The 16060-nt window shown below is 42.8% G+C and overlaps 2 protein-coding genes across 3 annotated transcripts; both read left to right on the forward strand.

Moving 5' to 3' along the window:
- The first annotated feature begins 328 nt into the window (after nucleotides 1–328).
- On the forward strand, nucleotides 329–5523 carry LOC104435229 (aspartic proteinase A1). 2 transcript variants are annotated; one of them, XM_010048019.3, is made up of 14 exons: nucleotides 329–483; nucleotides 1177–1555; nucleotides 1671–1731; nucleotides 1986–2080; nucleotides 2164–2276; nucleotides 2530–2698; nucleotides 2811–2850; nucleotides 2943–3007; nucleotides 3926–4039; nucleotides 4141–4205; nucleotides 4348–4504; nucleotides 4589–4708; nucleotides 4868–4956; nucleotides 5195–5523. In XM_010048019.3, exons 2-14 carry the CDS (start codon nucleotides 1184–1186, stop codon nucleotides 5277–5279), a joined length of 1545 nt encoding a protein of 514 aa, XP_010046321.2. In that variant the 5' UTR covers nucleotides 329–483; nucleotides 1177–1183; the 3' UTR covers nucleotides 5280–5523. The 2 variants fall into 2 exon arrangements, with proteins under 2 accessions (XP_010046321.2, XP_010046325.2); XM_010048023.3 differs by lacking the exon at nucleotides 329–483 and adding an exon at nucleotides 543–615.
- Nucleotides 5524–9091: 3568 nt separating this feature from the next.
- LOC104435245 (mitogen-activated protein kinase kinase kinase 18) lies at nucleotides 9092–10628 on the forward strand. The gene has a single exon (XM_010048031.3). It carries the CDS (start codon nucleotides 9246–9248, stop codon nucleotides 10509–10511), a length of 1266 nt encoding a protein of 421 aa, XP_010046333.2. The 5' UTR covers nucleotides 9092–9245; the 3' UTR covers nucleotides 10512–10628.
- Nucleotides 10629–16060: the final 5432 nt, after the last annotated feature.

Genomic DNA, 16060 nt, shown 5'->3' on the forward strand with positions numbered 1-16060 from the left:
AAGGAGATGAGTATATTCAACTAATCGGAAAGCAGATTCCTCGGGGGATCTTTTCATCTCGTCCGTTCATCGTGCCTCGCCTCGACGCCAATCCGACGGCCCACTTTCCCAATCTCTCTCCAATTTTTTTTTTGTAATTTTCTTTTAATGGACGATATTTCTGATGCTGTTTGCAGGTGGGGACTGGTAGTTGAGAGGCGTGCCACCTGGGGTAATCCACTCCCCCGCTTTCTTACACATGGGCGTGACGGTCTGACCAGCATGCAGCCACTGGCGTTCCGACACGTCAGGACCGGCGAGGTCGCTTCTCGAGCCCGGCCCGCCGTCGGATGCGGCATCGACGGCTGATGATCCGCGAGGCGCACGGTAAGAGTTTACGCCTTCGCCTCGGGTCTCCGTCGCTTCTTCTGGTTTCTATATATTATCTTGTCTGGTTTTTCCAAAGGCCGCTTCCTTCGGCCGGTGACTCGAATCAATTCTCAGGTACGACGCAACCTCTCTCTCTCTCTCTCTCTCTCTCTCTCTAGGTGACTGCGTATTTGCGTGAATTTGGTTTGGAGGATCGGGTGATGGTGGAGGAGTAGTTTTGCGAAGCGAATTCCTTGCTCCGTTGTGGTACGTCTCTTCAGCGTTGGAGGGATTTTCGGCTCTGAATTTCGTCCTTTCTTTCTGCCTTTTCCTTCTTTGAGGTTGAAATTAAGCCGAGTCTGTACTTGGATACTTGCTTTTGTCGAACCGATCGGAGCGAAAACGGCGAATTAGACGCGCGAGTTTTCCGAAGTTGCGGAAACCACCTGGTCCGGAGCGGAAATTCTTGATTTATTCCATTTGATTTTTGCATGTAGCGATGAGTTTTGGATTGCGAGGGTTCTGGTGCTGGGCCTGATATGCTGTAACCCGTCGGTCTCGAAAGCTTATCGGTTGTAGCGTAACTGAGAGACTGAAGTCGATTCTGAAACTTAGGTTTTGTGTTTTTGGTTGCCCAGTGAAAGTATATACTACTTCGGAAGTCAAGCGACTAATAAAGTCTTAGGCTTTCTGCCTCGCGACTTTATCAGACTGAAACGAACGTGTTTTCTTTTTCATGTTGTGTTTCAAACAGACATGATCGTTTTGGAGCTTGCATGCTTCCGTTGGTAATTAATTTTCGCGTTGTGGGGTCGTGGAATTTCGCAGTTTCACTATGGCTGCCAAATCTGGAGCTGTTCTGGGTGCTGCCTTCCTTTTGTTGCTACTATCGCCCGCTGTGTTTTCTTCGTCCGACAATGGGCTGATCAGGGTTGGACTGAAGAAGAGGAAGCTGGACCAACTCAACCGCGTTGCGGCACAGAGATATTCCAAGGAAAGAGAGACTCTGGGGGGTCTTGGGAGGAAGTACAAGTTCCACGGTTATAACGGCGAGGATGACGACACTGATATTGTATCGCTGAAGAATTACATGGATGCTCAGTACTATGGCGAGATTGGGATTGGAACCCCAGCCCAAAAGTTCACTGTGGTATTTGACACAGGGAGCTCTAATCTTTGGGTGCCCTCTTCAAAGTGTTACTTCTCGGTTAGTCTCCTAGTTTTACATCATCTGTCTGGAGAGAGCTTAAGTGGGCTATAGGTTTTGTTTGATTATGTTACTAATCCGTCTTGTACCATCTATTTGAAAACTTTTATTGCAGATTGCATGCTATTTGCATTCTAAATACAAGTCAAGTGAATCAAGTTCCTACAAGAAGAACGGTATTTGTTCTCATCCCTAAAATCTGTTTGCTTTGTCTAGAGTGCTAATTTGGCTGTTTTTACTGAAATTCATCAACTTGAAAGTAATGTTATTTGTGGCCTCTTAATCTCTCTCCTCTTATACTTTTCAATAGTACGCCTGTGACCCACTCATAGACGTAGTTCTAACAGTTCTAGATAAGCACTTCCTATCATTTCATATATAGGCAGTTCATATAGTACTGCAGAATGAGGATTTTTTTTTAATATTTCAGGGAAATCTGCTGATATCCATTATGGATCTGGGGCGATTGCGGGATTCTTTAGCCAGGATAATGTGAAAGTTGGCGATCTTGTCATCAAGAAGCAGGTATTAATCTCCACATTTTTTTTGTCTTAAATGTAATGTCAAATGGATTGTACCGTGATGCTTTTTCTACTACCACCTTATAGGAATTTATTGAGGCAACCAAAGAGCCCGGCCTCACATTTGTGGCTGCAAAGTTTGATGGCATACTGGGTCTTGGCTTTCAAGAGATATCAGTTGGGAATGCAGTTCCAGTCTGGTAAGTCAGCACTTTACAACATTGGGGAAATACACTTGCAAGCTTATTTTACATTACAGTATTGTATGAAATTTCCTAAGCTTTTGGAGGGAGTATAACACTTACAAGTTATAAGCTTATCTTACATCAGAGTTTTATTCTTGATGTCTTTAAAATTCTAACCCTTGTGATGCTAAGCTTTCAGAGAGGTTAATAAATTCCACCTTTCTCAGTGCAATATGCTGGATTAAATATATTATTTTCAAATTTGCAGGTATAATATGGTCAATCAGGGTCTTGTTCCGGAGCCTGTTTTCTCATTTTGGTTAAACCGAAACACTAAAGGGGATGAAGGTGGCGAGCTTGTGTTTGGTGGGGTTGATTCTAGTCACTACAAGGGTGAGCATACATATGTTCCCGTGACACAGAAGGGCTACTGGCAGGTAGATATTTAGAAGTCCAACTAATCCTTGTGACAGTTTGCACCCCTTTCTTCTATTGCTTTCTTATAAAGTGCTACATTTAAATTCATTCATGTTTGCTTTCTCTTGGCAGTTTGACATGGGGGATGTGCTGATTGATGGTGAAACGACTGGTATTTCCTAGTTGTTTTGCTCACGTCTCCTTTATATTACTTTCTTGTTCTCCTCCTTTTAGGGTATTGAGATCGGGGTACTTCCTTTTCAGGATTTTGTGGCAGTGGTTGTTCAGCAATTGCTGATTCAGGAACATCCTTGTTGGCAGGCCCTACAGTATGTACTTCTAACAGCAGAACTTCATATTCCCTCTCTCTCCTAATACCCTTATTGAAATGTTAAGCATCTGAAGAGCTGGTAATCATGGTGAATGAAACTGTGTTTCTTGTGGATTTTCTGCAATATTTTCATTTTTCAGTTGGTTTTGTTTGTTTGAGAAAAGAAATGGTTATAACCTAAGACTGTCAACAAATTTTTTTTGTCACCCCTGCGTTTGTGCGGCAATCCCACTGCAAAGCACTTTTGGTTTGGATTAATCAATTATATAAGCTTTATATCATAGAGAACTTCTGTTTCTAGAATTAGTACGTCTCAATAAGTTTTTTGAGTGGTTCGTGCCTAGCACAGAGCTATAGCACTACTATAATCAAGTTTTTTGGTTAATCTTCGTTAGTACTACGTGGGAGCAGTTTAGTTCTTGGTTTCTAGGTGCTTTTTTATCTTGTTCTAATAAAAAGTATTACTACAATACTAAAGATGCAAATGAACAGGATTCACTGATTTTCTCACTTATCCTATACTGTACTTGATAATATTCAGAAGGTGTACTGTCGAGGGGTTGTAGAACTTTTAAACTTGTCAATAACATTATACTTTGACAAATTAAAAATATTTATTAATACTTGATTTTTTAGGGGCCTGTTAAATCAAATTTACAATGCAAAAAGTTTTGCTCCTTTTCATCGATGAAACACAATATATAATCAGGAATAAAGTTTAGGATCTTCTTTTTATCTGTGAATGATGGAGGCCCTCCATGTTATGCTATTCTATTTTTCTTGTTGAGGCGTGTCTTCAACCTATGGTACCTATTATTGAGCATGGCTTTCTTGTCTTTGCTTGTCATTTTTTTAATATATTAAAGCTGTGTACTTCTGGAAGCACTTCTCTGTTCTGACATTGTGGGATTTTCAGACTGTGATAACCCAAATCAACCATGCCATAGGAGCATCTGGTGTGGTAAGCCAAGAATGCAAGATGGTGGTTGGCCAATATGGTAAAACCATACTGGAGATGTTGTTAGCCGAGGTAAAGCCCTTTGGAGTTCCCTTTAATCAAACTTTTGTTCTGTTTCTGCTTGATGTCCCTCACAGGGTATATTATATGTTGTTCTCGCTGTAATTTTATAGGCACAACCACAGAAAATCTGTTCTCAAGTGGGCTTCTGTACATTTGATGGTACTCATGGCGTTAGGTCAGTTTGCCTTTTTTTCCTCTGCTCCTTGTGGGAAACAACAGGATGAGAAAATAGGAACATACCTTTTTTGATGACTTAGAAAATAGTATTGTTATAGATTCTTTGAGCCACTGTCACCAGAATCACCATGTTTATGCAGGATGGGAATCGAGAGCGTGGTGGACAAGAATGAGCACAAGTCATCAGGTGGTCTGGGGGATGGAATGTGTACTGCTTGTGAAATGGCAGTTGTTTGGATGCAGAATCAGCTCAGGAAAAATCAAACGGAAGAACAAATCTTGGATTACGTCAACCAGGTAATCAGCTTCAACCATGACTATTCCTAGAGAAAGCTGCCCTCACATGAAACTCATCCTTTCAATGCCAATTCCGCTGTGCAGCTATGTGAGCGTTTGCCGAGTCCAATGGGAGAATCTGTGGTCGATTGTAGTGAGCTATCTTCTCTGCCCAGCGTTTCTTTGACGATAGGTGGAAAAGTATTTGATCTTGCCCCAGAGGAGGTACATTGTCAAAGCCGACTTTAAAAGCATTTCGTCGTGTATTTGTCCAATAGTTTGTAGATGTTGCATCTATAGCTTGTGATGTTCCATTTCCATACCTATGCAATTTACTTGATTTTTATTTGCTCATGTACTTTTGGATGGGTGTCATTGCACCAGTATGTGCTTCAAGTCGGGGAGGGTGTTGCCGCTCAGTGCGTCAGTGGATTCATCGCTCTAGATGTGGCGCCGCCTCGTGGACCTCTCTGGTATACTCTTATGCAACTTACGCATCTTTCAGACAGTTTTCATCTGATTTTTTACCCTAAATCTTTTAAGTGTCAAAAGTTTCAAACAGTCATTTCCCATCATGACCAACATTTGGGCCGCAAATTCGTTCATTTGGTGTTAAAAATCAGTTTTGTGGGTCACTGCTTATCACGAGCCCATCAAATATTTGCTGCAATTTAACAGGGACTAAACTAGCGTGTCGCTTTTGTGATGCAGGATCTTGGGAGATGTTTTCATGGGCCGGTATCACACGGTGTTCGACTATGGGAACATGCAAGTCGGGTTTGCCGAAGCAGCATGAATGGATTGATGCTTTTCCTTGCTGTGCTTCCGCGTCTTATCTCTATACTCGTGTATAAATAGTATATGGTCATGAAATGAGACATCTCCTGCGACTGTTTGGAAAACTGATAGCATGCTAGATTCTGGTCCTTGTATATATACGCATACCCTGAAAGTGATTCCTCTACTTTACTGGAAAAGTAAGAAAGGAGTCCATGTAAGTGGCTTGGATGAGTTTTATCAATATGTTTAGTAATTTGAAATTCCAAAAATTTAGCCACTCATCTGTCGGCTGGTTCTTGGCGGAAGGAGAGGACAAGCACTGACTAAGCCGGTGGAGTCGTTCTTCAGCAATGAAAAGCGGAAAGATTCCAGTGGGGGAACTTGGTCTTCAAGCATCATCATCAACTGATGCATGGCTTGAAGATCACGAGAGGTTCTCTTGCCTCCCACCCGAAAAGAAAACGTTTGGTGTTCATGCTAAAACGTTTCTAGAAGCGTTTTCCGACGACGGTGGGTGAAAAAAGCGGGAATGAATCTCTCGCAAACGAACTCCTCGCGATCATGAGATTCGATGCTTGAAACCCAATTGACATCGAAACATCGTCAACGTGCGGTCCAAGAGACAGCGACGTGCGCATGGTTCTAACCACGGTTTTGCTCCACGTTTTTCAGCTAGTAGTGAATGAACCGGAGAGAGGGAGAGGAAAGAGCTTAATTAAAAACTCGATAGGAACTCATTAAAGCGACATTTAAGATCGTTTCTACGGAGTGGTGAGACGGCCGTCGGCTCGAAGCATTGAGAGACGTCAGTGTTAGGAGCTCCACGTTTCGGACGCTTGTTAGGAGCTCCGCGTTTCGTACTCGCGTTATCAATCTGATCTTTTATCTTCAGGATCCTCCCGTCCAGCCAACATTTAATGTGATTTTGTCTGGTTCTATCCTCGCGCCGGCTAATTACATATCGCACGGTCGTCGGCTCGAAGCATTGAGAGACATCAGCGTCAGGAGCTCCACGTTTCGTACTCGCGTTTTTATCTTCACGGTCCTCCCGTCCAGCCCACATTCAATGCAATTTGTTTGGTTCTACCCCGCGCCAGCTAATTACATATCATGCGGTCAGTCCGCTTTATAAAGAATTAATATCTCAAAAAATCGACTGATATATTTATAAAATTTTTTCTTAAAATTAATTTTTTGATCATTAAAAAATCAAAACAAGTGTACATATAATAAATTTATCTTAATTTTTTGACTGAAAAAAAAATCATAAATTGATGCATTTATGATAAATTTATTCTCTTTTAATTTCCATTTAATTTAGATTACTATCACAAAAATCATAAACTTCAATACTTGTGGCAAATGGAGTATAAAATCTCAATTGTACGTTCATTAACTGTTACGTATCATTGAACTCGATAATTTGATGAAAATTAATAAATGATAAATTTATTACAGATATATTAATTTGAAGTTATTTTTAATATAAATGTGTCAATTTGAGATTTTTTGTGATATTAATTTAATAAAGAAAAATTAGAAAAAGAAAAGAAGAAAGAGAGAGTTTAATGCTTTGTATGTATGCAATAAGAACGTGCTTCACAGTGTTGGCTGTCGAAAGACTTCGTGATGCACGAGTGCCGTAGCCTGACAGGATTGGGTGGGTCGATCGTGGGCCCGACGAACCTTTTGCCTTTAAATGCGCGAAAAGGCCCAAATTAAACGAGAAGCGACGGGAGAGTCCACGTTAGATGCGTTCGGTGAAAGCTTTCCCTAATCAATTATCTGTCTTCCAAGGTACGCATCGTACTCAAAACCATCGCATCTAATTCTCGTCGCCCCTTTCGTCGGTGCAACTAACGGAACTTAAGATGTCATCCCCTGGTGATCGCTGCTGAAATATTGTCCAATATCTCGACAACAGATCTTATATACTTTTTATATACATATAATTTCTCTTTATTTATCAATTTCACCTTTTGATTATCTTTTTTATTTTTTCTTTTTCTTTTCACGTAGAATCTGAGGCAGTAGTATCTCTTGCGTGTATATGAATCCACCCTTTAACAGCCAAATTCCATGTGTCATATGCATGTAGTTTCTCTCTCTCTCTCTCTCTACATAAACATACAAACAAACAGATGAGTTAGGGGTGATCGATTCCCATCCTAGAACTGGAAATTACCCACTAAAAATTGGTTCAAAAAATTAGAACCGAGAATCGCTCGATAATTTGGTTTCCGAGTGGGCCTATGGAACTAGTTGAAATGTCCCCATTTTGGAATGGGCGTGAAACTTGAGAGTGAGCAACATGTCAAATACTGAAGGTGAGCTAGAGCTAGAGGGATAATGGGAGAAGAGGGTGCAAGTTGAGTGAGGCAAGAGACGGAAAGTGATGGAAATGAAATTAGGATTTTGATATGAAAAGTGGAAACATAAACATTTAAAAAATTAAATACATATGTACTTGTTTGGTTTGGGGGGATGGAGCACCACCTAGAACCGAAAATAAAATTGATGCTCACCAATTTCAATAAATTGGAATTGGGAACTAAATCGATCCTCATAAGATTTGCTAGTTTTGGTCTGTCTCTGAATGGCAAAATGATTTAATTGTGTGTACTAGAGAATTGATCAAGGTATAAAAGCTTCCACCTGTAAGTTGGGTTACAGAGATATGATTAGAAGATTAGAGGCTTGGTTTCAAAGTTTGGGGGAAGTTGAAAGCGATTGGGTACGTGCGTCTATGCACGGACGCGTGGAGGATCGCGATTGCTATGCGCCTCTCCAAGTGACGATGTCAAGTAATGTTATATTATATCCAGATGGAAGTGGGGAAAAGCGTCGAGCGTCCAATCACTTCGTACCTGGACTAATAACTAGGATCGGGACAACTCGATGCGGGGCGAAGGAGAAAATGGGGGTTGCAATTGCTTGGTGCGGAGGATTACTTCAGCCTCACTCGCAGGCAACCAGAAGCACCCGGTGCTCAAGCAACTGAAAACTCGCACGTAACACAAAAAGCAGCGCAGCAAACACTTGGCAAACAGCAGATCACTCGCAGATCCTAATCCGTCGCGTATGGCACTGTACTAACTAAGCTTTATACATAAGATACAGGTGGGCGATTATGGTTTTTCTTTTCCTCCAATCGGGTATTGCAATCTGCCAGCCGTTCCATGCCAGGTGGGCTATGAAACCGAACGCAAATGGTAGTACTACTAACTTCAGATAAACTTCGAGGACTTTATAATCCAAATGTCCGAAACAGCCACCGGATTCTTGTTATGAGGTAGACCTAACTTCCTGTCCAAGTGGCGGATCTGTATTAACCCCCCTCCTAATTGTGCTGACTTTTGACGGAATTCCGATATTCCCTTTTGCAGCCCCCTCTCCACAGCCCAAAGACTTCTGTATCGAGTTCTTTTGACTATTGTATTATCGCAAAGATGCTCTGAATCAACGCTATTGTTGTCTCTCTTTTTGGGGGTTTCAACCCATCTACTACTAACCCCCTTACACGCTACAAGTCTTGCTCTAAGACGATTCGAAGTATTTAAAGCGTGCATTATTCATCCCTTTCTCACTTGTTATATCGAACCTGTAATATATTTTATATACCAAATTAAATCTGATAAATTATATGATCATGTTAGTGTCACGCAGATCTCATCTCATCCAATGGTTTATATGAATTAAACTTTCGTTGTCTCGGGGCCACGCAATACCCGCTCCTCATAGAATTCCAACGCTCCCAACCATCTTACACGTGTTGCATACCCATTTCGCCATGCCACCGCCGTCCCAATCGGCCAAAACCTGTCAACCCAAAACTCGTTTCAACACGTTGAAAAAGCTTCGGTCTTTTCAAAGGCCTCCTATATATATGTATGAACACCACCGCTCTGTTCGCAATCACTCGACGCGGACCCGCTAAAACCTCCCAGCACGACTCTGTTTCTACCCTTTTTGGAAGCCCGCGATGGAGTGGACCAGAGGCCGCACCGTCGGCCGCGGCTCCACCGCCGTCGTTTCTCTCGCCACCTCGGCCGAGTCCGGCGAGGTCTTCGCCGTGAAGTCCGCCGAGCTGGGGGCGTCGGCGTCCCTCCAGAGGGAGCAGCAAATCCTCTCCTCTCTGGCCTCCCCTCGCGTAGTCGAGTACAGAGGCTTCGGCGTCACCAGGGAGGGCGGCGACGGCAGGCTGACGTACAACCTCTTCATGGAGTTCGTGCCCGGAGGCACCCTCGCCGACCTGACTCGGAAACTCGGGGGCAGACTCAGCCAGCCGGCGATCGCGCTTTACGCCCGCCAGATTCTGGAGGGGCTCGAGCACCTGCACTCGCGAGGCATCGCGCATTGCGACGTGAAGGGCAGCAACATCCTGATGGGCGAAGACGGCCCGAAGCTCGCCGACTTCGGCTGCGCGAGGCGGGTGGACGACCCGGCGGCGGCGGCGGAGGCGGAGGCGCCGCCGTTCGGCGGCACCCCGATGTACATGTCGCCGGAGGTCGCGAGAGGGGAGGAGCAGGGGCGCGCCTGCGACGTGTGGGCACTGGGGTGCACGGTCGTCGAGATGGCCACCGGAGGAGCGCCGTGGAGGGGCGGAGACCCGGCTTCGGTCCTCTACAAGATAGCGTACTCCGGCGAGTCGCCGGAGATTCCGGGGTGGCTGTCGGAGGGAGCGAGGGATTTCCTGGGGAAGTGCCTGAGGAGGGACCCGCGAGGGCGGTGGACGCCCCGTCAGCTTCTGGGGCACTCGTTCCTTCTCGGCGAATGCGAATCCGAATCCGAATTGGACTTCCGCGGCGCGAAGCGAATTCGGGAATGGGAATCGAGCGCTTCGACTTCTCCGACGAGCGTCCTCGACCGAGGGGCCTGGAGTTCGGCAGCAGAGCCGGAGACCAGCGCAGCCGGCCACGACGGCGCATGCGTGGGGGACGAGACAGCGGCCGATAGAATCAGACGGCTGTCGGCGAGCTCGGTGGGGCCCAGGTCGATGTGGGACGGCGACGGCGACGAGGGGGATTGGATCGACGTCAGGGGGTGCGTCGACGATGACGTGGGGAACGAGGAACCGGCGGATTCATCAATTGGTTGGTCGGAAGTGGACGCGGTTGGTGGGAAGGTCGGCGGTGAGGCGTTAAATGGAGCAATGAGTAGAGACGCTTTGCGGGCATGGGATTGCGGGGAAATTGGTTTTGCGATTAGGAACAGTGACCATATGCTTTTGCGGCCCTTAATGACATAGTCACTTTTTTTAATTTCAATCTCCATGTACTTTTCCGGCCTATCGCTGTCGGTTTCTTTCTTCTTCTTCTTCGTAGAAATCATACCGCGCGACGCGTCTCGGGCATAGTTGAGCTCATGAGAATGGTCACTCCATAGGCGCCGTATCGTCGTCTGCGTGGGAGGATCCGACCTTACCATAACCGACAAAAACCATGACATGAATATCGTAAATCACGTGAATGATGAGGAGTTTCCGGTGATTGAATTGCCCACGAAAGGCCAAAAACAGGTTGCCAACACTCAAGTGGTACTCCTGCTGGAATTTGAGATGAAAACAAGAGACATGTCCTTGGGCATTTATTCCTGAAAGTGTCTACAGTGCAACAAATGGGAGTGGCGGTCTTGGCCCGGAAAAATAATATAAAACCTTAAATCTATTGTATTAATATTAATTTAGTCTTAAACTTTTTGACTTGATGTCAATTTAGTTATTCTAGTTAATTTTGATTGGATATTACCGATGTGGACGCCGACAGGCTTATGTGGATAATTTATAATAATACTTTAATAATTTTTCAACTTTAATATTTTTTTTTTTATTTCCTTCCTTTTTCCTTTTGCCAGCCATCAGCTATGACTCGGCAAACTGGCCTTGCCTAGCCGTGGCAAGGCTAAGATTTGGTGAGGGTTGGCCTTGCTTGATTTGGCATGGGCAAGGTTGACCCCCACTTAGGCGAAGGCAACCTCGACAAGTGATCCCCTCACCAAATCTGGTGAGGCTAGCCCTCCCCTAGGCCAACAAGGGCTCTCCTTGCCAAATCTAGCAAGAATAGCCCTCACTTGGCCCTCACCTAGACTATATCAAACAAGATTGACCCTTGCCATGGCTAGGTGAGGCCAACTTGCTCGGCCATCACTTATAGCCAATGGTCAGTTATCGCCAAAAGGAAGAAGTAGGGAGAAAATAAGTTAGTCGGCATCTACGTCAGTAATATACGATCAAAATTAATCGAATGACTAAATTAATATCAAATCAAAATGTTTATAACTAAATTGATACAATTAAAAGATTTATGACTAAATTTACATCAATGCAATAGGTTTATGACTTTTCCAATACTTTCCCTCTCTTGGTCTCTATCTGCTTTGCTAAGAGCACATCTGGTCATCTCACAGTGCATATATGCTGAGTTTGAGCTTCCGGAATTTGTGCCATCAACAAGCTGCACGCGCTAACAATGTTCATTACATTGACATTGTCGATGGTAACCTTAACCATTACCTGGCCGATCGCTGACGCATCCATCTATACAAGGAGTCTCTGCACATCATTGTCGAAAGCAATACAGAGCTCATACCGGAGGGCCCATGGCTCCGCAAGAACAGAGAAAGTAGTGCGGATATTGCAGGAGAAATCACCGATCCATTTACCGAGATGATTGTAGAACACCAGCACCCACAATGCCAGGATTACCTTACGCTGAACCATGGATGGTAAGCTTGATCCAACTAGGTCTAGGAGGGAGCCGGTTCTAGGCCTCCCTGCCTTCTTCAAGGCATTGGACTCGGTCAAACAACCCCGCTTCGCTGCAGTCTCGCACGGCAGTGTCCTCGGCAAAGGTACCATCTTTATGAACTTCACCGTAGTTATTTGGCCAGTGTAAAAGGCACAAGTTGTCTATACGCGTCTTCTGATGATTTACCAGATTTGTCCTCGATAGAAAAATACTTCTGATACTCTCGACAATCAGTCAACACGTGTTGGAAAATCCGACATTTGCCAACTTTATCAATACTTTTAGATACACGAGTCGGGAATTCTAATATGCAAGTTTGAAGTTCCGACACGTTTCTAACATGCATTAAGTCAATTTTAATTTTTCAATAAATGAAGTTCAAAATGTAAATATATAAGAAAACAAAAATAATAAATGGAAAAAGAAGAAAAACCTAACATTCTCTTCTATTCCTATTCTCACTTATCATAATACACAATTTACTTCCTAAGTTTATTTTTTTTTCTATTCTCTTCCGATATGCTTATTTTTTCCTCCAAAGTTTACAAATTATTGGAAATGAGTTGAATTTGTCAAATTAAAATAATAAATGATATTAACAAATGGTGAATTGATATTTTTAATGTAAATTCATTTTATGCCCCTTTTTATTATTTATTTATTTATTTATTTATGAATTTGAATCAAATTAATTTGATTAAAATAATCATAAAAATAATAATTTATCATATATATATAATTATACATTTAAACGTATCCCAATGTGTCTGACTTTCTATTTTTTGAAAAACAACATGTTGACATGTCACGTCATGTCACGTGTTATGTGTCGGTGTTAATGCTACTTAGGATATTGGTGTCACTTGATGAACAAGAAAAGGTGAGAGAGTTGATATGCTATTTTTCCTGGCTAAATCGTGGGTTCTCTTTTTCTATTTATACAGGATTTGGATTGGATCATGTTCCCATGGTCTATCTGTACATTGGACTGGACTGCAAAAGTAGATGCTCGAAGGGTGATTTACTTAAATTCTTTGATTCCTCGGTACAGTGAAATCTTTAAATTTTCCTCTTTCACTATCCTTATCCATAGGAATATCTAGGGAAGAAGAAAGAGTTGGCCTTGCAGAATTAGGAGCAGCGAAACTATATCAAAGAAAGTTTTAACTTTTGAAATGAGGCTGCACGTTAATTATTTGATACATTGATTACTAACATTGGCACCCACCCCGCTATGAATGCGTTGGTTCAGGCATTCCCCCCTCTTCCGATTGGGGGGAGGTTCAAGTCACAACGGTCACATTTGCATGACTTAAATGCGGCGCCGTGGGAGGTGGATCCCCGTGCTTTTACGTTTCATGCTCTCAACAAATGGTATCAGAGTTTAGATCTTTGTAGTTGCCGTGTGCGAATTGGAGATTCAAATTGACATAATATTAATGTGGAAGGATACATGAATTAAATGGGGAGCAAATCTAATATCAAGTTCACATGTGAGGGGGAGATTATTTTAGATGACATGTGAGTTTTGTTAGAAAGCCTCACATCGAAGAATTGTTGTGGTGTAAAGTAGTTTATATATTCTAGTTAGCTTAAAGTTATAGGCCGACTCCTAATGTATATTGGGCTTCTGCTTTGCAGATGGCTGATTAGTGAGTCTTCATGTGCATTGGTATCATGGACTCAATGAGTAATATCATCATGGATCTTTGTAGTTGCTAAGTGTGGTTTGCCATCATTATACTTGTTAAAATGGGTCACGAACCCATTTCTTAACTCATTTATGATGGAATGAGTTGCTAAATAGTTTATTATACTTAGTAAATGGGTTATAAATGGGTTTAAATATAATATGGGTGTTATATGAGTGATAAATGAATATATAAATTATCTAAACCCAATCCACCTCTATGACATTCTCTTTACTCTTTCACGCTCTCACACTCTTATGTTAGTTTAGGTATGCATTTTTCTAGATTGGGTTATAAATGAAAGAGTTTTAGCATTATGGGTTGGGTTGGGTTGGGTATTTATTGGATGTGGGCTAGATTGGATATGGGTAATCACATTTGCATCGCATGAAAAATGGATCAAAATGGGTTAAATGAGTTTATTTGAGTCAGATGATCATTTTTGACTTAACCCAACCCCCTTATTTGATGAGTCTAGCTATCACGATCGGGTGAAAGCCATCATGGTTGGGATCTTTGCATGTTTGCGCCTGTCGTTTGCACTGGTTGGCAATGATTGAAGATTCAAGTTGACGTGATGTTGATGTAGAAAGATACTTGAATTAAGAGGAAGTAAACCTAACATTCAATTCTCACATGAGCACTTACGGTGTGAAAGGGTTAATACACCCTAATAGACCTATAACTTTTTGGTTTAAGCTTTTGAGGTAAAAATTTGTATAATTGGATATGTTGATGAGTTTGGACTTGAGCTCCTTCTTGGCTTCTATGGCACGCTTCCAATAAGATCAAACATATTGTTCTAGATACTTCGTATCCTTGAAAATCATTGCACCATACTTGTGGTCGGTAGATCAGTAGAGTATATTTTCCTACACAAACACAATTAATCCATTAATCTTATCCTTCATGTTGGATCAAATTACCTGCCCCTGGGACATGTTCTTGCGATCCTTGCTCAGCGGCCTGAGGGATGCTTGACTCATCTCCTTGCCGTTTCTCTTATCTGTCCATCAGATGCCCAAATTTGTATTAATTTCCCTTGTATCGAACAGATGAAGTCAAACTCCTAGTCTACTTCAGTTGTCAGCACCAAGTTTGTCAAGCAGTGCCAATATCTGTAGCTAAGTTAAATTCATACCTAAACTAGGACCCAACTGAATGGTTTGAACAGTCGCATCTGACTACCCCACGTGGCACCCACTAGATCCGATGGTTCAAAATGCTTGGCTTCATCATGGACTGACTCTACCAATTTTTTCGGCATTATGGACCTAAATCTATCTCACTTATAATTAAAGCCGTCTTCTTTTAGGCGGACGAGACCACGGGCTGTGAGGTTTGCTGTACTGGATTGGGCCATTTTTGCCTATATGTACTTGCCGCATGGAAATTAAAAGCCGGCATTGAGATGACGAGACTGAGTAGTTTAGCCAGTTCTTTCCCAATCTCACTACGTTATGCAGAGATTTGGAGTTAAGGACCACGAGGACAAGAAAAAAATGGCAATACTCTTTAATGACAGAGAGAGGGTTGATTCGGCGAGGAACACGACAGAAGAGCAGTCACTTGGAAAATTACATGAGCAACTTGGTTTTTTGAACTTGATGCGGTCGGATTGGGAGCGATCCGAGCTTCTTTATTAGCATAAACCAACATATAATCTGTGGTCATCAAATTTAGAGTTGGATCATGGATCGATCCCTGCAGAAATCAAGGAGTACGGGACAAAAAGAAAAGGAATAATATTGCGATTTATGCATCCATTGATGCAGACTAAAACACTACACCTGCTCAAGTATGGAGTCACAAAGATCCGTACGAGTAATTTCAAGTAAACCTGCTGATACTAGCTTGAAGAAAATTGCCGGCATATGCTGCCGGCCAATTCACTCAGTGGGTCAGGACATTGTCCTTTTCCAGTGCCTGCAAGCGTGTCAATCTTTGTTTCTAACCGAGCCATACTCTTTGTTTAAGTCTCTTGTTCATTTGGTACCCTCTTGATTGAGGAGAAAATTGCAATAAATCATAAACGGCTTCACTTGTTTAGATTAGTCACCATGGTATGGATCATGCGAAACTGAGTTTCCCATTTGCTGACATGCTATGCTGATTAAGCATATAAGGAATGATCGACAGGCAAATACCTAGTACGACCCTCACTTCCGTCCTAAAGCAAGTTTCAAGAACTCATTGCAAGGTTTTGCTCTTTTCTCTGTACATTCAACACGACAGCCATCCGGTCTTCCACGCTAAAACAACATCACAAACTCGCCTGCTCAGCAAAACTCTTCATAGGTGTTCTTGCCATCAGAATTGGACAAAGAGTGGTCAGTAGGCTCCAGCTGACTTCGACAGCT

This window comes from Eucalyptus grandis, chromosome 1, assembly GCF_016545825.1.
Source record: "Eucalyptus grandis isolate ANBG69807.140 chromosome 1, ASM1654582v1, whole genome shotgun sequence".
NCBI classification, from domain to species: domain Eukaryota; kingdom Viridiplantae; phylum Streptophyta; class Magnoliopsida; order Myrtales; family Myrtaceae; genus Eucalyptus; species Eucalyptus grandis.